General features: G+C 40.6%; 1 protein-coding gene across 1 annotated transcript in view; it reads left to right on the top strand.

Moving 5' to 3' along the window:
• TMEM178B (transmembrane protein 178B) overlaps window positions 1-20,388 on the top strand; it is a 56,987-nt gene extending 36,599 nt beyond the window's left edge. The window contains exon 2 of the mRNA XM_008642469.2: window positions 20,189-20,388. Within this exon, the coding sequence (XP_008640691.2) occupies window positions 20,189-20,388 (200 nt within the window). The remainder of the gene's footprint in view (window positions 1-20,188) is intronic.
• Window positions 20,389-21,991: the final 1,603 nt, after the last annotated feature.

The raw sequence follows: 21,991 nt of genomic DNA, 5'->3' as shown, positions 1-21,991 counted from the left end.
TCATATCTTGCTGTCAAACTCCTGAGTCATCTAGGCTTTTGAATGTTCTTCTGTATAACTGTATAATTATAGTGAGAAAATAGACTAAGTACATTAATAAGGCTTAATTAAAACATGCATTTGTACAAATACTCATGTATACAAATGAAAGTACCAAAACATCTATGTTCTTCTGATTGAGCTTCAGACACAGCAGCACTCTGCAGTGCAAATTCTCTGTAAACTGCGTTTCAAGGCTTGTCTTCTACATGGGTATAAAATTTAAACAGTCTAGTGATGTGTTAGCAATTTCTCTAATTGTAAAAAATGTTAGTGTCTGAGCTTTCTTATTTCAACTCCAGCTTTTCCATTAGAATAGCTTGTTCCTGTTCAGGAGCAAAAATAAGCTATATTAGGATCAAGTGATTTGCTTGTAACACAGTGTACTGGATTTTATGCTAGTATGATTTTTCAGGAAAAATTTTACCTTTATTGCAAAAATCATGTAAAAACACCTTATTTCAATGCAGACTACCCCGAGTGTGTTTTGGGATTCTATTAACTCCAGTCAAGTCTTATGCTCTGGGCAGCTCACTGAGAATGTTTTGTGTCAGGGGTGGGCAGTGAGAGCCACCTGCTGCAATGGCAAGGGTTTCTGTCATCTTTTCCTGAGGTGTGGGTGACTCAACTAGCTGAGCTCTAAATCTGTGATCCCATGGCCTGTGGGAAAATGTGGGATCTGGCTGTGCCCTTCCTTCCTCTCCCCTGGCCCATGAGGGTTCCTGAAGGTCACTTGTGCTGACAATCTGTGGTCTGGCTCAGCTGCTAAGTTAGCTGAAGATTATCAGTTCATGGATGCCTGGATCTGCCCTTTCTTCTCTTGGCCAGCTCTTTTGGGATGATTGACAAAATTGGTGCTGTTGGCCAAAGTGTTTTCTTGCAAGAAAGGTAATTCTGGGGCTGGAATGGCTCACAGCAAGTTGGCTGTGTGTCAGCAGAGCAGCATGAAGTTGACCTAATACATAATGGCCTCTAGCTCTGTGATCACCTATTTGATGTAGTTTTCATGTAGTTTTGTGGTGATTAATGAATGTTTATCATTCTGGAGATCTTCCAGTGGTAAACATTTAATAAGTACGCAGGAATGTTATTGAAATGCACTTCTTTGCATAGCAGGAAAACATGTATTTAATTGTTTCTGTAATTGCGGGTGACTGGATGCCCAGCTTGGCAGGGGAATGGCTCCAGAACCTGACCCATGTAAAGACTTCCAATGCTGGCGTGTGTGTGTGAGCCATACCTGCTTTGAAAGGTAGAAGTGACCTCTGTTTCACTCTGAGTTCAGAGTCAATGAACCAAGTCACCCTATGAAGGAGGCAAAGGAAATTTGGGGAAATAAATTAGTCTGTAGGCTTTCTTTTTCTACTGGGGTTGTTCCCATCCATCTTGACTAATTTATTTTAGCAGGGTAAGTGAAAACTTAATTTCCCTTAATATTGACATTCTCTTCTCCATTGCTTTCGTAATATTTCCTGTAGTTTTCATAATGATAGAAGCAAATCTGTAAAACAAAACAGAAAAATTCAACTAAGGAAAGTACATGAAGTAGGAATCAGTTTCAATTCTCCAGTAGTGTGAAAGATGCAGTTTATCAGGCAGAGTAATTTCAGAATATTTTTTTACCCTTCAGAAGAAAACACTAATTAAAGTGTTCCCTGCTGCTCTGTTGTACAAGGCAGCATAGATCTGATCCTGTTCAGAGGACTTTGAATGGCTGTGCTGAGCAAGTCTTATGGGTGGGTAATGGTGGTTACAGTGGAATGGAGGCTAGAGGTGGTTTACTCTTATTAAAAATGTTAGCTGAGTAGAGAGTACTTCAAATAATGTAGTGAGGTCATAGTGGCAGAACTTACAGAGGAGAATTAAAATATTTAATTACACTTGTGGTTTTTTTCCTGTTCACATCCTAGAAATTCAGATCATTCTTACTGTCTTCTTGTGACACCTCTGTGCAGGACTAGGAAGAGTTACTAAATCAGTGTAGTCTTCTGCTATTGCAAGCAACTGCTATGTATAAGCCCAGCCATAAATGTCTCAAGATACATGTGAAAAAGTAAAAATTTGGCCCTTTTTTCTTGTGTGCCTCCGAAATGTGGGACTGCACCTTTGGGGTTTTTTAGGTTTGGCTTCAGTCTTAACCTCTGCCTTCTCATAGCTGATAGTCTTGCCCTGTTGATGTGAGTTGTCTTTGTTGCAGCTCTTGCCATCAGCGTGAGCTTTTTTCTTTTACTGACTTTCCACCTCATCTTGAAACTGAGAAGAGAATGTGGCCTTTCAGTTCCTTAACTCTTTTCCATACCTGCTGTTATTTGTTTGCCTCTACAGGATATTTTGGGATTTAGCAGGGAGAGCATGCTAGAGCCAAGTGAAGTCATGTTTTGCTACAGCTGCTGGAGTAGATCCTTCTTTGCCCCTAAAGAGCAAAGAGAAGCAGTGGATGTACTTAGGTATTAAGTTGCCCATTCCTTGCAGGTATAACTCTTGCGCTAATATAGATGCTAATATTAAAAAATCTCATTAATCTGTTTCCTGTGGCTTTAGCAGGTGTGTTTGCTAACACCCCACATTTGGAGTGTAATGTAGTGAATTTGCCTGCTTTGAAAGGTAGAGTAAGTAGTAAGTAGTCCAGATAGACTACTTAGTTGAATTTGGTTACTACAGTGGGACTTGCAGTCAGTACAGAGAAACTCTGGTGAGGCCAAGCCTTGAGACAGAGCCTGTGTACCTGTTCTACCCTGCTGGGGTCAATGGCAAAACACTCAGATAATGACTGGGCACTAATCACAAAGGCCAAAATAGTTTGTGCACTGTTCCCTAGACATTTGCTTCAGTTTAGGCTGCTGATTGGGAGTGTTTTGAGTGACCTGACAGAATGTGTGTGAGCTTCTGGGGCAGTCAGGACTTTTTCAGTATGTAGTTTTCCCCGTCTTGATGCTCCTTCACTATTGTCACAACTTGCTCACTGCTTAGGTGCTTCCAGCTGCAGATCACTGGCATAGATCAAAAAAACTGGGTGGCTTATAAGCTGAGGAAAATATAAGCATCACACTCTCAAATTGATATTTGACAAGGAAGAGGGCTGAAAGACTCAGTAGTGTTGCCTGGAAATGTATGAAAAAACAGGCAGCCACAGGGAAAGAAACCAGCACACGCTGCGTCCAGTTGCCTGAACATCACTCAGCCAATACTTGTTAGTTGTGCCATAGCTCTGTAATACAATGCTTTGGTTGCCTGTGGTCCCTGTGGAACCATGCTATTTAGAGCTTTAATTCCCAGAAGATGGAATTTTTGTTTTGACTTTATGGTTGTTGGTTACTTAAATACAGAGAGTTATGCTTGGGAAAGAATGCTAGTCGTGCCAGAGACTAGGTATTGGAAATGGAGAGAGATGCAGAAGGGGGTAGCCTTAGTGGTGCTGCATTTTTCTGTTCTCCTTAAAACAAAATGCTTTGATCTCCAGATGAAGCAACTAGCACAACAGTTCATGTTAATTGATACCACTCAATCATCAATCCACTCAGCTTCTGCAAAGAACATTAGTTCAGCAGCACTGGCAGAGCATCAATGGAAGTTAATTTTAATGGTAATTTGGAGCCTGGCTTATTCCTCTTTCAAAAGGTTTTTATACATGAAATAAATTTTTATTGCTAATTCATTTCATTATCATCTGGTGTGGGTTCATGCTAAATAGTGCAGTTCACCCTTACTTTTCTGGAATAGGGAGAAGCTACTGCCCCTCCCTAAACACTCATGAGCTGTGATTGTTGTTTGTAGTTCAGAGAGGTGAACGGCAGGGTTAAGGAACCAAAGGTTAAACCAATGAAAGGATATTTATTTTTAATATTGCAACAAGCTGCAATTCTTCCAACCAGGTAATTCATGATACAGGAGCTTGGGCCTGCTTGCCAAGACATGCTGTGGACTCTGGCAGGACAGTGCTTCCACTTTCCTTCTGACTGATGGGAGCAGCATAGCCCTAACCCTAATGAAAGATACTGTCAGAACCTTCCATCATGCTTTCAAGTGATGTGGCAGAGCAATGCAGTTCACAATGCCTGACTGCATTCCTGATGCAGCACAGCCACAAGTGTGCACCTTGCTGAAAGTATGATGGTACCCAATTCTGACAAGGCCTGTGAGTGATTATCCCTGTCCTTTCTATCTCTGGGCTGAGGATCCAGCAGGCACTGATGTTCTCCAGATACAGATAAGTAACTGACTATATCTGGCATAGCTTAAAAATGATTTAAAAATCTCCTCATAAATATTCTCCTAGTAAGAGTATCTGTGGTGATGTGAGTCTGCTTTTCTCCTATTAGTTGAAGGATGCCAGTCTCACTTCTGTTGTGCACAATGGCCACATTATTTCTCAGATTCACTTTATAGGATTAGGAGTAATAGCTGAGGGGAAATCATGCTCAGCTTCGCGTCCAGGTCAGCATATTTGGGCCTCTGGTTCTGCAGTGTCAGTGCTGAGCAGTTGCAGAGCTGTCCAGTGCTGAACTGATTCAAGCAGTATATTATTGCCATGGGTCATGTGCAACTGTTTGAAGTAAACCCCTTTACTGTTTTTGTACTTCGTGGCATGGAATCAGGGCTCCAGAATGATCAAGGCCTCAGATTTAAATTATCCTAATTGGGCAAAAGGCACCTGACTAAATCAGAGGAGCATGAGCTGAGGCTTAAAGGTGGACACAGAGGCAATGTGCAGCTTACATGGCTATGTCCTCCTTCCTTGTGGGACCTCAAGAGTCTACATGTTCTTACTGCCTTTTGGAGTACAAGATTCTAAATCTTCTAAACAACTAGGACTATTTCAGACTCTGTTTTCTGCCCTGGTATAATATGAATAATAAAATTACAGACTTGGCTTCAAGTAGCAGCTCTTGTGGGTGGCATGTATGGTTTGAGTATCATGAGATCATTCCACTTGGTTATGTCTTTTCTTAGATCTTGAGTATTAGTAGTATATGTAGCTATTATTTTTTACTGTTTAAGTACATCTCTCTACCCCAGTAGAAAATCAGCTTATAGGTGTGATGTTGGAGACATGCAGAAGCACTTGAAATTTTTTTCAAATGGTGAAAAAATTGGGTCTGGAGCAGTATTAGTTTCACAATCACAGAGTACCTGGGCTCATGGGAACCTGGTCCAAGACCAAAGTTCCTAGTCATTGCCACAGCACTGCTGAATTACAATAAATGTCACCAGGTCTGTAGGAAATCTAAACAGAGAACCACGGTATTTTCTTTTGCTCCCTCCTTTTCAAGACAACCTAAGTGTTCTTAAATATCATGGTCTATATGTCAAGAGTACTTCGTATTCTTATTTAAAGTAAGTTATTGTTATGCAATTTCATAGTAAAATCTTTTTTCCATAGTTGAAAGTCTGTAGAGTAACAGATGAATACTGTTATTTTTCATTTCTTAAGATAACTTGGTTATTTTCCTGTGGGAAAGATTTTTTGCTGGAATGTGGGAAATACTATGTGGAAATTTGTGTTTTCTGCCATTCTCTACAATTCTAGACCACTTGCTCACTCATTTTGGAAAGCTGTTTATTAAATCTCAGAAAAATATTAAAGCTCTGGAAGAGTTCGAAGACAGGTTGGATGTGGCTTTGAGCGACCTGATCCTGGTGAAAGGTATCCCTGCCTGTGGCAAGGGGGTTAGAATTGGGTGGTCTTTAAGGTCCTTTCCAAACCAACCTCTTCTATGATTCTGTATTTCCCAAGTATCTTTTCTTTAGTCCATTAGGAAGGGTCAACATCCAGTCTTGCCTTTGTGTGTGCTCCTAGCAAAGGCTTCTCTCTTGTGTGGATGAAGTCACATTCCTGCACATTTGAGAGCTGTTCACTTACTGCTGTTCCAGGATTGGAGTATTTTACTTGAACTGTGTCCCTGTACTGAGAATGGTTCTCCCTCTATCCTGCATCTGCTGTGGCTATATTCAGAAAAACTGTTTAATCCTTATGGTATAAAATCTACCACATTTGCAAATGAGTTATACAAACATATATGATAATGTTTTCAGTTCCAGAAATTGGGCTATTTTGTCTTTTATTTCTCACTCCTTTTAGGGCTCTGTGCTGTTAGCTCTTTTTTTCTTCATATATTTTATGCCTGTTGCCTAGTTGTGTAGCTACAAGCATAAGCGCTGTAACCCCTCCTGTTAACCATCTAAACTTGGGTGTTCTTTTCTCTAGACATGATCAGGCTGATCAGTTGCCTGAGGATGTGTAAGGGTCATCTTTAGCTGATTCCAGTGATGTCGTACAACAGACTTAGGTTTTTGTTTTGGGGTATTGACTGTGCTGCCAGTGAGTCTGGCACTTGTGCACCCTTACTGTATTTCTACTGCAGTATGAGACGAGCATTTTGCTTCTCCTTCCTAAGTCTTCTTGTCCTGGGGATGCTTCCTGAATCTCAGTCTGGTGCCTGCCACCTTAATCTCTTGTTGCCTTTATGGCAGGCTGTACTCAGAAATATTTTTGATGAAACTGATTTGCGTGTACAACTGCAGTTTCTTCCTGGTGCTGCATTTGGCTCTTACCTTGGTGGGTGGAATCTCTGGGCAAGATCAGCTTGCAGTTATAGCTCTTTACTATGGTTTTTGTCACAATTGCTGTAATTAAACCTGATATAGCAGAACCCTAGGAGCTAAGAATAAAGCTAATGGCATATTTTCTTAAAGGTTTAGATGTTTTCCAAAGAATGTGTTTTCTATTAGGTTGGCATGTTGTCTTCATCCTTTTCATCAGAGTGGCTGATGGTCCAGTGGAGGCATGTTTAGAATCATCCTGGATCTTTTTCAGCTCATCCTGCACTCAGTGAACTGAAGCCTTGTGCTCTGACTCTAAACGGCTGAACAAATAGCTGAAAAATAGCTGAACAGCCCCTGAAAAAATAAGAGGAAAGAAAATTAGGGAGGGTGTGTTAACATCTGCTCAGTCCTTCTCCTAAGCCATGTTGAAATTTAGTGTAGGAAGAGTTTCATGTTGTAGGAGGATATTGGTCCCTGCCTTTGGACAATCACTTGCTATTCATGATTTTATTGCCTCAATTTGTAATTGGTATGTTTGGAGGGGTGGAATAGAGATCTACTGCATTAAATAACTTAGAGTTAATAGAATGATGGACTTAAGTCTGCATTTAGACCTATAGCAAAGGGGACTGATTGCACTGTCTGTGAGTTAGTGTCTGTGTGTTGGTATACAGAGGTAGGAAACAGAAGGCCTGACTTTTGGGAGGGGAATAGTATGTAAATTAATGCTGGGCAGCAATACTGTCTTTAATAAATAGTTTGAGATATTATTGAGAAATAGACTGTGCGAGGTATTTTTAGAGAAGTAACGAGAATAGAAAGTGAAGCATTCATAGAATACAATAATCTATAACAACAGTTGGGTTTAGAATTAATTCTACAGATAAAAATGTGTCTGGAAGCACATAGGATGCTGACTCATGGAGTTTATAATTTCTAAGATCAAACACTGCAGTTCAAGGCTTATCTTCACATACTATACAAAATGAACTAGATGAGGAGGGGAGGTACTGAACAGGATCAGCAAAAGTCTTTCAGGGCACAGATTCTGTTCACTGTAATTGTACAGCATTGGTCCCATTGGGCGTTATCAGAGGCTACTGAGACATGAGCATTTGTTAAAGTTCAGGCTAGGAGTATAGATTAAAAAACATAAATCCTGAGCTGACAGTGTCTGAATAAATGCCTGTTTCCATAGCCCCTTCTCTCCAAATCTGAATTTCACCAGTGTGGTCTTAAAGGCCTGTTCTGTACTGTTCAAGTGGTGCTCGGAAGAGAGGTCTTCTTTGGTTCCGTGTATGGTGATGGATCTTTTGGGATATGGCTGCCTCCTCCTCTGTCAGAATGAGGATCATAAAGCAGGTTCTTGAATTGTAAAGGGCTGAATAACATGTCAGGCTATAAACTCCAGCGGGATTCTGCTGGCCTTTCAGGCACAGGGATGGTGGGATGCATTGGGTGGTGGCAAGGGTCTTCAGATATGCAGTGCTCACCTTTCAGTCAATGCTTATTGCTGCCATCCATGGAGTTATATTATCTAATGCTGCTCAGTGCACTTTGAATTGTGTCTTGCAGTCTATACATTTTTCTTGACAGGCAGCAGAAATATTTAGTCCAGCTTGTCCTGGTCAGAACATCTTACATTGCAGTGAGTGGGAGATCTTTATGTTGTGACCCTCTGATTTGATTTGACATTTCAGATGGGAAAGTGCAAGAAGTGGTAGATGACGTTTACTGAAAGACAAGAGGACCTTATAGGCAAGGGAACATCATGTCACAATAGCTTCCCAAAGCAAATTCCAATATGCCCTCCAATTTGCACTGATCCAGCAGTAAATGGGATGAGAAATTCTCATCCCACACCTTAGTACATTTAATTATACACCAGCTCTAAGCCTAAGCTAGGGTCACATGATTTTATAACCATCTAACTTTATTTGGCATGGAAAAAAATAAGATGCTTTTAGACCTATAGGGGATTTCCCTACTCTGATCTGCTCCCCTGTTACATAAGTTGGGCTGGCTTCTGCCATTTTTTTTTCTGTATTAAAGCACATCATATCCATGTCTTAAGAGAAATGAAATTAATCTTAGTTAAAGTGCTTGGATACTAAATACCTTTGAGATTTGGCTAGAACAGCTTAATTCCTTGTTCAAGATAATGCTGGCAACAGGTCATCTCACTGCTAACTTTGCCATAGCTGGCAGCTATTGGCATACCCTGATCCTTGCACATTTGTACTGGGAATAAGCAAAGGGAAGATGGGGGCTGGAGGTAAGTTGGTCCCTTCTCTGAGTCTGGTTCCCTCTACCCCCATGTAAGGGCATTTATCCTTCCAGTGTTTTCATCTGCTGTGAAACCTGTTGTCATTCGGTGCAGTGTCTGCAGCAATGTTGAGATTCTAGCCCAAAGTTGTTGACTGAAGTACATTTGAGTGCAGCAAGAACTTGATTCACCAGAAATGAATTGCTGTAGCATTTGTGGAGAGGCGTTCAATGCTTAAGCCTTCTGTACACAAGGGCATATGATGGTATTGCAAAACTCATCATCGGATAAGTAAGGGCACAGTCCAGTCAATTGGAAACATATTTTTTTGATCACATCCACCAACTTTTCCTATTTCAAATACTTCTTCAAGAATCATTTCCTTCTGACAGGAGAAACCACTTATGATTTCAGACAGCTGCAAGGAGATTAACAATATCTGTGGTTCATAGGTTTTAGAATGACCAAATTGTGCTTTTACTCATCTTGGATTTCACAGAGTTGTCTGATCTTCTTACCACCATCTTTATCTTCCTTTCCTTTTCCTTCTAGTTGTCTTTCAGTTTGTTTGACTAGTCAAGGACATCTTTTTAAATATCTACATAACATTCAATTTCTCAAGGCCTTTATTTGATTCAAGCCCTCAAGTACAATAGTAAGTCCAGTTACAATAGTGCAGCAAACAGCCTTGCAAGGGAAAGGCAGTGAGCTGTGCAGACTTTTGTCCCTCTGAATGTGTACTCCTTTACAAAGGAAGATGGAGTATCCGTGTAATTTAGTGATGGTGGCTCACCAGTTAATAATTTGAACACGGACAATCCAGGGGATGACTTTACAGGGCAAGAGCATGGCCAAACACGAAACTATTCCGCACTATGGAGAGCCATTATATATACTGCCTGTGTAATTTAATGGTCTCTTCTCACCAGGAAAAAAATCTCAATGTTTATTTCAAGGTAATTTTAGTAGCTTTTGTCCATCAGGCTATGTGATCTAAGTAGTTATTCAGTTGGCAGAGTTTGAGGCAAGAGACATTATGGACTTGCAGGAAGAAACTCTGCTCACTTAGGAATGATCTCATCTGTTAGCATCTCTGCACATACATTTGATAACTGCAAGGGATCTTTGTCTGGGAAATACTTTCTTGTGTATGAAGTGATGTCTTGGAAATGTCTTTATTCCAACCACAGTACCCTATTTTTTTTAATAACTACAGTAGAGACAGCACAAAAAGACTAATGAATCTTAGTGAATCCAGAATATAAGGGTGTACTTAAGAATGGAATCTTTCTACCAAAGGGAGGATATTTCCAAAGTCTTCTGTTTGCACAGTTTTAAACTCTCAGTAGAGTCCTCAGTGGATGGATATAATCTGTTTTATTACAGGATGTAGAGAGAACAGTTTATGGGAATAGCAGGATATCTTCTTTCTGGTCTATCCATGCTGTAGTCTGCTCACAGGGGAAAAAGCCCAACCTGGTCAAAAAGCTGATGCTGGATTTCTTCCTCACTTATTTCTTTGATAGGCTAGTTGCCTGCTGGTGTTTCTGCTTTTGGAACTGAGATAATTTCAAATTATCAATAAAATTTCAAATACTGTGGCTTCTCCTAGTTACTTTTAATTTAAAATGCGCAAAACAGGATCTATGCTAATGGTGGTGCACTTCCCAAATTTAAGGCAAGCCAATTCACCTTTTATATGTAACATGTGAGTTAGAAAAATGCATCTTAACTTCAATGTATAAGCAAAATGCTTTCTGACCATAAGCCAATACTTAAGACAGGGGAAAACTGTCTCCTTAGTTTGATTGCTATAAACCCCTACCATGTGACTCCTGCCACAAACTTTATTCTTCCCTCTCCTTTCTCCTCACCACAACTTATGTTCTAGTGAAAGTTGTGAAACTGCCTGCCATCCCTGCACTTAGTTGCAGGACAAAACCTATGAGAAAATGATGTCATAAAGAAGTTGCATAGCCTGCATAAGTCCTTGCATTTGAGGGATATTTTTAAGAGACTGCTGTAGTGCTAAATGTAAGTGTAGAATCCTCTGTAAGTGGGATTTTTTGGGAGATCTGTCTGGGTTAGGTCTCAGCCTTATTTCCATAAGGTTGCATGGAAGCATCTGAATGATTGTTGTGTTGTGATTTCTGCTGTTTAAACACAAGGTTGAAGTGCTACAAGAAAGTTAAATGCTTTCTCCAGCTCAGCGATTTGTGGTGCTTGCTGTAAACTAACGGGATACAGAGAAGTGCTTCTGTTCCTCTCACTTTGAGGACTAAATGTGTCTAGAAAGCCACATTTACATTGCAAAGCAGCATGTAAAATAGCTTTCCAAGGCAGAGAGATAGGAACCCTTAGACTTCACTGCATGTGATCACTGATACTCAGAATGAGTGATATCAGTGGATCCACCCTTATTTTCTTCTTGGTGATCTGGAACCCTGCTTCTTCGATATCTCTTTGAAATAGGTTTTAAAGCTGGTTCATTCTATTTTCTTCTTGGTGATCTGGAACCCTGCTTCTTTGATATCTTTGAAATAGGTTTTAAAGCTGGTTCATTCAACACCAAGCTTCATGGGAGCATCTTACTATGAGAATCATAATACATACATTGCTATAAAAGAAACCTGTCCATGGAATAGCCTTTGCTGTGCTTTTTCTTTGGCTTGACAGCAGTGCTGAGATATTACTTTGTTCCATGAGCTATTGGGTCATCAGTGAGTTTTTACTGGTAATTGCTGTCTCACTGACTTTTTATTGATCACTTAATTTCTGCCTCCAAACATGTAGGAGAAAATATTTTTCAGCCCTTTTAACCTCCTTAAGTTTTCATTTGTGCTCTGCTTCCCTCTCCCCTGTGGCCAGCCCAAAGCAAATAGGTGGACAAAAAGATTAATAGAAGCAAGGAGATGTCTTCCTCCTCTCAAGTGCCCTGTGGCTTGGAGACTGTTATTAATAGCTAAAGTAAAAAAGTGTTTCATAACCATCTTCTTGCTCCTGCTTCCTTGCCAGCCCCCTTTCCTTGGTCCCTGGAGAGAAAGTGTGAGCTCATCACTTTCCAATGCAAATTCAGCTTTTGGTCTCATACTTGGATTCTTTTCTTATCATGGGTGGAATATTTATCTTCTGCCAGCTGGTGGTTTTAAGCAAGCTGCTATTTGCTGGGCTATCCAGAGAGCATGTGAGGAACAGGCCTGGCAAAAGCTGCTCAAGCACTTCATTTTTTTTTCTCTGCTCTGAAAATGTTACTGTCGGCTCAGTGCATGTGCACATATCTTCTGCACCTCTGTCTTTGCTCACACAGTGGTTGAAAAGAAACTTTAGATGTTTTAGTGTGGAAACAGCAATTGAAATGTAGGTGTAACAGTCTGAAATCTGTGGAAGTCACTCTGTGGAATCTGGTTGCATAAAACCCACACACAACAAAGCTGTTGTGTGTCTGGAGATCTGTTCTCTTTAGGGATGGCTTCTTTTCCATGTGTGTATTGTATCTCTAGAGATCTAGTGGGTCAGTACTGAAAGGTAGCCTGCAGGTTTTCATCCTAGATGACCTGGGAAGACTGGGAATGGTGCACTCTTGTCTATTTTCCCATTTCTGTATGGATAATACAATATAGTACAGTGTGTTGGATCCTTTCAACCATCCCCCCTGCTAAGTTTTTACAAGACTGCTTTACCAGCTGAGCATTGCCTAACAAGTTGCACTAAACTAGAGGCTCTGAGAGAGTCTTTATTTGGAAGTTAAGTGAGATGAGCTGTAAAAGAAAAATGGAAGGAAAAAAGAACATCGAGGTTCTGCTTCTCACTCTGAAAAAAAAAAAGTTTGCTCACTTTCCTAATGAAAATCTTTAAGCTGTGCGTTCTGTTAATGTATTTGCTGGGTATGTGCCATTTTGTGGACAAAATATTTATTTTATGTCTCATCCTTTCAGTGGCTCTCAACTCAGTGGATACAAGCAAGCTTTTCCTTCAGGTAAAACATAATGCTGCTATCTTCTGAGTATGTTTCCCCAAAGTTCTGTGCTCATTGCATTTTTGGTGGTCAGTAAGGGCATCATGTAAAAGGCAAATTTAAATGATATTGTATACTGAAATATCCATTTGTCACCCGCTACCTAGCTGACTGCACTACAGGCTTTCTGCATTTTACCCCACAGGGAGTATATAGGTGCTTAATGTGCTTGTAAGTACATTTTTAGTTACACTTAGGTACAGTTAGGAAATTGTTGTTTATTTTAATGTACAAAATTGTTTCTGAAGCAAAAAGCATGCAAGGGAACAGAACCTTTAGTGGAACTTAATCTAAGGTGGCTGATGGTTTCAGCTGAAAAAACCTATGAAATTTAGAAAAATGCTGTAGAATTTTCCAAGTATGTTTTTCAGACTTTCAGTTGAAATAGAGTTTTAAAATTGTTCTTTAAAGACATCAAAATAAGTTACAGATGAATGCAGTTTTGCGGCTGTACAAAACTTCTGGTGATCTGAATTCTGGTTGTTTTTGTTTTTGCTGGTGTGGTACGGTGGAGTTGAATTTAAAAGAAACAATTTGTGCTCAGGACCTAATGTTCACTTTGTGTTTTCAAGGAGGGGATGTTAAACTGGCTCTGCTCTAGTACCATTAGTTGAATTTCCATTAGCATGTTTTCTGATTTTAACTTTATTTGTGAAGAATCTAATGGACATGATCTCATTACAGCACATTGTGTTCTGAACCAAAGCAAGGTAACTAGACATGATCAGGTGGTCCTTTTCAGAAGTGTCCTGCTGATCCCTGTCATGTGCTCCCAAAGACATGTTCATTGTCTCTCCCAGTATGTGACCCTTGGGTCAGTCTGCGAATGGGGAAGGACACTGGATCAGATCCCCCTCTGATTTTACACAGATATCCAGAAGGTGAGTAGAACCTGACAGTGCACTTCTACCCGCTTGTAGGGAAGGCAGCTAGGGACTAGCAGTTGAGCCTTAAACCAAACAGACAGAAACTCCAACTCATCAACTGAAGGGAGGCATCAACCCAATGTCCTAGCAGCTCACGGCAAGCAACAATGAGCACCAGGAGTTGTTTCACTTTATCTAGGACAAGTTAAAACAAGTCCTACTGGCAGATCAAGCTGAACTTCAGTGCAGGATGATGCCAGAGCCAGTCAGGAAGAAACATTGTCTCTTGTTCTAGTAATTTGGCCCATGCTGCAACTGAAAATCTATGTTGAGCTTCATTAATTAGAACATTGGCTTCTATTTATACGTATAAGTTAATGAATATTCACCAGATATGTTGATTAAGGTGGTGCTTTTTGCATATTCTTCCTAGATTTTTAGCCCTTTACTCTTAGGTATTCTATTATTCAAAATATTCATGTGGCACCAAGGGAATTCCTGATTAGGTATTAGGGATGGTCAGATGCTGAAATAGGTGCTCAAGGATGTGCACCTCCATTCTTGGACTCTTTGGATCTGATTTTAACTTTGAAGTTGTGCCTCTTTTGAGTACGGCATTGGACTGGTTGACATCTAGAAAACCCTTTTAATGTAAATAATTCTATGGTTAATGCAGAAGAATAGCATTCCTACATTTTTATATTAATCTATTTATAGATACGGAAAAAATATGTAACCAGTACTTTCATGGTTAGTATTACTCCAGAAGTAACAAAATAATCCTGTTAAAGGTGTTGCAATATTTTCTAATAAGTATCTGATTTCATTAAAAAAAGTCATCCTGTGTTCATTAACTAGTCAGCATATCTGATTGCATGATTGCAATTTGATTGCAGTCTCTGATTGCAGTTCTGTCATAGCAGCTGGTCAAAGTAGAACTTAATTTCTCCTTCTATCCTCCTCCAAGGTTTAATTTGACCAGTTAATTCATGCTGAAACTGCAACAGTCTTGCCTATATTAAGGTACTTCCAGATGAGTTTTGATGACTCAAAAGAAAGATTAAAGTAACTGAGGGCAGCACATACATCTGCATACATAATTCTGAAATTGCACCAGCCTGAATGACGACGGATAGTTTGAAGGATGCAAAAATGTTAACACAATTAAACAATGAACTTTTCCAGTTGGGAGAAGACTTCTAAAACAATAACAGATATATATGCCACACGGAATTGCTTTTTGTAACCTAATCCTGGTCCTAACTATGATTATAGCCTCTGGAAACCTTACTGAAATGTTATGCTAAGAAAAAAACAACCCACTATGAACCTTCTCTGCTCTACAGATTTTCTGAAGATAATGTGAAATAATTAGAGACTAAATGACCAATCTACATCTCTCTGCTATGGAGGTAGTCTCCCAATGAGGGAACAGTAACCAAACAATGGAATTAAGGCAATCTCTCATACAGAGGGCAGTTTCTCATAATGAAGAGCAAATATATGTAGTTTGCAAGCCAGAAGCTAGGATTCCTTTTACTAGGAAATGCTTGTGTAGTAATTCTCAAACAGATTTGTGAAAATTAGAACTAGCACAAAGGGTGAATTTTGTGGAATAAATTGCTTGCTGCAAACAGTTCATCCAGAGGTATCTGCAATATAGAAGAAGGGAGAGCTGCCTGGAGGTAGCGAAGGCTCAGAATATCCCACCAGTCTTTTCAGGGAAGCTCATAATAGCAAAAGCTTTGACAGGAAATGTAGCAAAACAAATACCAGTTTTACAGCTGGATCCTTCTTACAAATCAATATGCATACTATAAAAGAAGAATGGGTACCCCCTGGTTCAGATCTCTGCATGTTATAGAATGTAAGGTGACCCTCAGTCCTAGCTTGTGGAGTCTGGGGAGTGGCTACACCATAGTTCATCCAGAGTGAACGAACTGCTGGCTCCCTGCATCTGAGATCCCTGATTGCTCTAACTCAGGTACTGCTGCAAAGAATCTTAGTGTGGGAGAAAACTTTATCTGTATCTGCAAGTCCTCTAGCTACCAAAGGTAATTTATTCACAGGTATTGAGTTAATCTGTAGTTGAACCTTTAAGGATGCTTCCACAATCTGCAGCCCTGAAAGCAGAGGCAGGAGGGAAATGTGAAATATTCTAGTCCTCAAGACAGGCAGGATGTACACTCAGATAACCCATGCAAAGTAACTCTGTGCCATCTCAGGCTGGATCTGAAGTGATATTACTGTCACTTAACTGTTCTCACAGATTACCAGTTTGATGAAAGACCATCTCAAGGACTACTTTCTGTTGCCAGCTCTCAGATGGGTTGGTCAGTATTAAGCAGAAGACTAAACTATATGATCACACTGATGCTGTAAATTCATGAAACCTGGCAACCACCTTTGCAGCAGTCAAACTGACCTCACTGGGCAAATGCCTCTGGGTGCTTCTGAGATCTAAAACTTAGGACAGAAGTAACCCATACCTTGGTGGCATTTTTGAATTTCCATTCTATTTCTTAAATGAACCATGGTAAAGACTGTTACTTGGAGCAGATTGAAAGAGTTGAAATACTATATTTAAGGGAGTAGTGGGGGCACAAATGGTGATGAAGAAAGACTGGTCCAAAAGTTCTGAAAAAGGTGTGTGTTTACCCACCAGACAAATACAGTATGGACACCAGCAGTATGACCTTACTTTTAATTGTTCTCAGTCCTCTTCTGTTTAGAGTGGGATAATGGTTCAGTCACATCCTGCATTACCAAACAGTTTGGGACCTCTACTGAGATGGTGTCTACAGCCCTAGTAATGCAGTGGTAGCTGAGTTTCTCTAGCAGCTGAACTAACATCAGGATGTTGGTTGGTAAAGTTTTGAAAATTGAATAGAAAAAATCAGTGTTTGCAGGCAATATTTCTGCTATGGCCCAGGTTAAAAGTTTTTCTTGTAATGGAGAGAAGAGGGGAGGTATTATGGAACAATAGTATGGAGCAATGATCAGCAGAGATGGGAAGGAAACTGAGTGGGTAAGTGGGTCAGTAAGAGGAGGTGCATGTTTAATGCTGTGAATACTTAGCTGCTCAGGATGAAGCTATCTCTAGTTTCCTTATCTCAGATTTGCTTGTTATCTGACCTTTGCAGGGAACAGGGGGTTGCCAGCCACAGTTAACAGCTGCTGAATCCCCTGAGCATCTGTGCTTGTGATGCTGGTATGGCAGAGGTTTGCTCTGCATGGTTCTAGTTGCATCCTTCTGCAGATCCTTTTCCTAGCACTCTATTGGAAGATGTCAGCTCCTTTTCTTTAGTATTTTCAGTAAGCATTTCACTTTGGTCAGAAAAACATGGTATATATTGCATCTGTCCCTGGAGCAGCTTTGTGGTGGGTTTTGTGTTTCTTGTGGCCAGCTGTAACTCTTGCTATGGCAGGTCACAGGTGAAAAAACCCTCACTCACTGCTTTGCTCTATAAATAGTGTTCCCAGTTATTGAAACAAAGTGCAGAGCACAGCTGCAGTTGCATTTGGTCGTTCTAAGTTAGTGCTGAAGGCTGGAGGTGCTCCATAAGTTGCAGTTACCCTATTGAGGGTATGGAAGGGAAATCTTGCTTTTCTTCCTGCCCCAAAGACTGGAGTGAGCATAGCTATTAATTCTTCTCAAGGTAAGGATTTTGTAGCACTTCTCTGAGAAGTCTTTCCAGCAGAGCAGTAGTTCTGATCCTTGCTGCTCTTGCTGCTTCTGCTCTCACAGGGACCTCCAGGATTTGGATCTTTGGGCATCTTGAACATTGTTCTCTTCTATGTGGAACAAGTAGGGAAACATCAGACGTGTGAAGTCATCACTGCCCATAAACTCACCATTCTCCTAATTTTTATTGGCAGGTCCAGGCTACAGAAAGCCTCTTTCTTAGGTTCAAAAGCTAATTCTCACCTTTAGTTAGATATATGCTGATGTACTTGCATTGACTCAGCATAGTCACTCTCCTACACTTGTGAGAGTGGGTTTAAATAAGTGGTTCACGTTTAAATGCCAAGCCATCACAAGTGTTGTCATTTTGGACCATGAAAACCTTGAGTTCCTCAGTAGGATACTGCCTGCTTCTGCTGAGTGGACACCCTTGCTTCCTGGTGGAGCTGGCAGGGCTTCAGTGCCCTCTCTGAACTGCCATGCCAAGTGCTGTACCATGCCTTATTTGCCCACCCATGCCTTATTTGATATTTTTGTGTACTTAAGTCTCATTAGAGCCATGGGGAAGTAAGCAAAAGCCCAAAATTATGTATATGGTCAAGTGATGACCTGAATTCAGCCCATAATCTCTTTCTGCTTTATGCTTTGGTGGTACAAGTGATATTGAACAGCTTGCTGCATTACTACCAAAGGTCTTTGCAGAATTAGAAATCTGATGGACCTTACTAGAAATTAGCCTTTTTGGTTCCAGAAAAGCTGCAAATAAACAGGATTTTTTTCTCCCTTCCTTCTGTAAGCTTTTATTTTGTATCTTGGCTCTATGTCCCTTTCTACTATTCTATATAAATCTCTTGTTTGGGCAGGTATCTGATAACTTAAAGATTAATTTCTGACAAATGACCATTTGTTGTTTTCTTGCTGATGCTTCTAATCTATGAAAGCAACTGAGCAAAAGGGGATAGGAAAACCTATAAGAAGGCAAGGTTGTGATTTGGGGATTTTTTTTTAAAGCTCTTTGCACACTAGCTGTCTTTTTATTTAAATACTATTCTTAGTTGGAAACTTTAATTCTGGGCGTACATTTGGTGCCCAGATGGTGCAGACTCACACAGAAGCCCATCACGCTGTCAGGGCAGGCGGATACATATGTAAATATTTTGCCTTTTTCCCCTATAATATTTGGCTTTGTCTAATCTAATTGCTGTCAAAGGCAGAATGTGAAGAATACTTAAGAGAACCAAACAATGAAGACCTCAAATTTTTGTATTGCACTAACATTGGAAGATGCTGGTAGACTGTGATGTAATTAATAACTTGTTTCATTGGTTTTCTTCTTCATGCTGTGAATTCATGGTCTATCATCTAAGTTCATGCCAAGTAGCATCTTACCACCCTTAGTAGAAACCTGTATTTGTTGTGGTTTAAAAGCATATTTTACCCAGTGGAACTGTCGATATAAGGCTAATGGGTCTGCTTTTTCAGTTCAGGCTGGCAGTAACTGTCCTCTACCTGCCTCCTTGTGTATAGTGCTCTTTATTATTTATATAATTCATTGCTTCATTTAATTTATTCTATTGAGTGCTTGTCTTAATGTATTTTTAATACATAAAAGCATTTCCAGCATAGCTGCTTCTCTGACTAGTGGTAGCTACTAACAAACAGCATGGCCAACCACATTAAGGGTACCTATTTAGTTATCAAAGGCCTGAGCCAAAATAACAATGTTAGTGGGAAAATGACTTCTCTGAGCTTTGAATCTGACAGCTTAGTGGGAAGGTCTAATAAAGCCAGTGTTAGCTGGGAATGCTGGCCAAAGCAATGTAGGAAAACTGGCTTTCATCGATACAAGAAGTGTTACAGGTTTCTGATCAGATGTGAAATTTGGCTAGGCTATAATTCATGGAAAGCATCAGACTACACCAGACCCCATTCTTCTAAGGACACTAACTATGCAGAGAGATGCCAGGAGATCAGATCCTGGAAGGGCAATTATTTTACAGGAAGGAAAGTATTTGTAAAAGGAGATGTAATGATGTGACCAGAAAACATCAGAAGCAGCATATGGTGTTTTTTTCTGCAGAATGTAGGTGAAATCCTGAGGAAAATAGAGGAAAAAATTTCCCATTTCAACCACTGATGTTGCCATCTGAGCCTCATTGTTCAGGGATGCAAATGAATTCTGTCTCTGAACCTGCTGTAGAAGTGTCCGGGTACCTTCAAGAGACAGTGTAGCCAGTCGTGTATCCTTCTGTGTGGGGTGTGGAGGGGTCAGGAAATTGTTCACTATCTATATGTATAATTCTTTCCGTGTTGTTTTTTATTATTTAAGGAAAGATTAAAGGGGCTTGTTTTGTCTCTCCTGAAGCAGGGGCATTGAGTCATGACCATGACTGCACAAAGAATTAAGACATGAATTTACAGTTTCTATACAGTAACTGCATGGCTGTTGCTAGCTCATAGTTCAGAGAAGACATGAAAGAAGGGGTAATTTGCCACACAGATACCTGATGGTAAAAGCAGACACTGGCAGCTGCTCCAGGGCAGTCTTGGAAGGTCCCTGGAACGTGTGAAAGATAAACTTCCTGTATCATAAGTTTGGATCTGAGCTTACTTGTCATGGGCCAGAGACAGTGCTGGTTGTCACAGTGGGCAGGGATGGTAGGGATTGCTTTGCTCCTAGGCTTTGCTTTTGGTTGTCAAACCCATCTGGCCTATAGCTGGCAGGACATGTTCCATTCATTTAACCACACTTTTCTGCATTTTGCCTTTCCCAGGAGCAATTGAGCGGTGCTCGTACATCAAGTACCACTACTCCTCAGCCACCATCCCCAAGAACCTTACCTACAACATCACCAAGACAATCCGCCAGGATGAGTGGCACGCCTTGCGTAAGTGTTGCTGCCTTTCTTCACCCTTCTCCTTGTGTGCAGGTGGGAGGTGCTCCCTGATAAATGAGAACAGAGGCTTTGAGTGACAGCCCCCTCAGAGCCCTCATCTCACATACAGTTTGTCTTTGTAGCAGACAGATCGATCTGTTCTTAGGACCTACATCTCTGTTTCTGCTGCTGACTGGAAATTCTGCTGAGGCATGAGAATGTGGCGGTGGGGAAAAGGCATTTGTATGCAGAGATTAATATTGAGTTAAATACAAAAATGGATAACAAAATCAATGCCCTATTTTTTAATTCAGTGGAATGCTCTGTACGTGAGCACATTCTCATGCCTTTGCTGCTGCTGAGTTTCCTGCTGCCAGGAGAATTCATTGCTGGCTTTTATTGTAGAATACGTCCCACTGCCAGCAGCTCCTGTGTGAGTGTGGCATCACTCTCCTTTGAAGATCTAGAAACAGAATTGCTGCATCCTTTAAGGCATAAGGAAGGCGCTTATCCCTCAGTGGTAATTGTAGCCAGTGGTCACCAACTTTGTAATGTTTGCTGAAGTGACAAGATCTGACAAGGATGGAATTGCCTTGGGAGGTACTGGCTGACCTCAAGTCTTTTGTCTTTCTCATCTTGGGGATGGAAAAGGGTTTTCACCGATAAAATGCAAGAGGTAGGATTTCACAAGGAAGGATGCCACTGTGATTGCTCTTGCTATTACATAGTCAGGGATGAATGTCCTGAGCAGTTCTGTTTTGGTGGAAGCAGTTACATCTCCTTGAAGGTGGCAGGGGTTGAGGCAATGCTGATTCTGACTGGGAAGCTTGAAAGGTGATAGTGAGCTGCTACTTTGTTGGTTTGGGAACTGTGCCAGACCTCTGGTGTTCCCATGGCTTTCACTGTCTCAGTCCTCCCTTATGTAGCTGTTGCTTTGGGAGGGTCCTTCTAAGCTCTGGGGAGGAGAAGGTGCAATGCTGTAATTGATTTCCTACATTGGTGAGGGTGAGGTCCAGAATGGTTTGAGATTCATTGGTGCTTGTAGGCCTTTCTGGTCCACTCTGGTAAAGAATTAAGAACATTCTAGAGGGTCTTGCTAAATGCCTATTGATTTTTTTTTTTTAATGTGTCCCTGTGGATAAATACGTATTTTTATTTTCACATGACAAGGAAGAGGAATAATTGAACTTATGCCTCTCAGGAGGTTTAAGAGGCAGGTCTTGCAAAATATTGTGCTGTGCTAATTTGTCCCTGAAATCAGAAGATGAAGTGGTTAAGTTCCATTCAGGTTTTCTCCTACCACCTGTCTTCTCTGCTGGTGTTAGTTTTATGTTAATGTAAAATGTAACAATACTCATCTATGGGCAAAAAGAGAAATGCATCTCCCACCCAAGACATCTTCTGTTAGGGCTCATGGGGCAGTAGGAAGGGACTTTGGTTTATGCTTTTTGTGTATGTGTGATTTTGCCACTGAGTAACAATGACTTTTCTGCAACCATGTACTGCAGGAATCTCACTGTTTAATTTTAGAAAATAATTCTTATATTAATCTTTATCTCAGCAATGGCTCAAATAAAGAGTTATATACTTGGCCATCTAAGGTAGTGTGCATCCCTTGGTAGGATCAGCAAGTTCCTGAGCCTGATATGTTGGTAGGGCATTTGTCAGCCTCCAAAGGTGCAGTCTAGACACTGCTCACAC

This window comes from Corvus brachyrhynchos, unplaced genomic scaffold (genome assembly GCF_000691975.1).
Source record: "Corvus brachyrhynchos isolate BGI_N302 unplaced genomic scaffold, ASM69197v1 scaffold209, whole genome shotgun sequence".
In the NCBI taxonomy this organism is placed as follows: Eukaryota; Metazoa; Chordata; class Aves; order Passeriformes; family Corvidae; genus Corvus; species Corvus brachyrhynchos.
The sequence above is the reverse complement of the archived record's forward strand: the minus strand, read 5'-3'. Positions and strand labels throughout refer to the sequence as shown.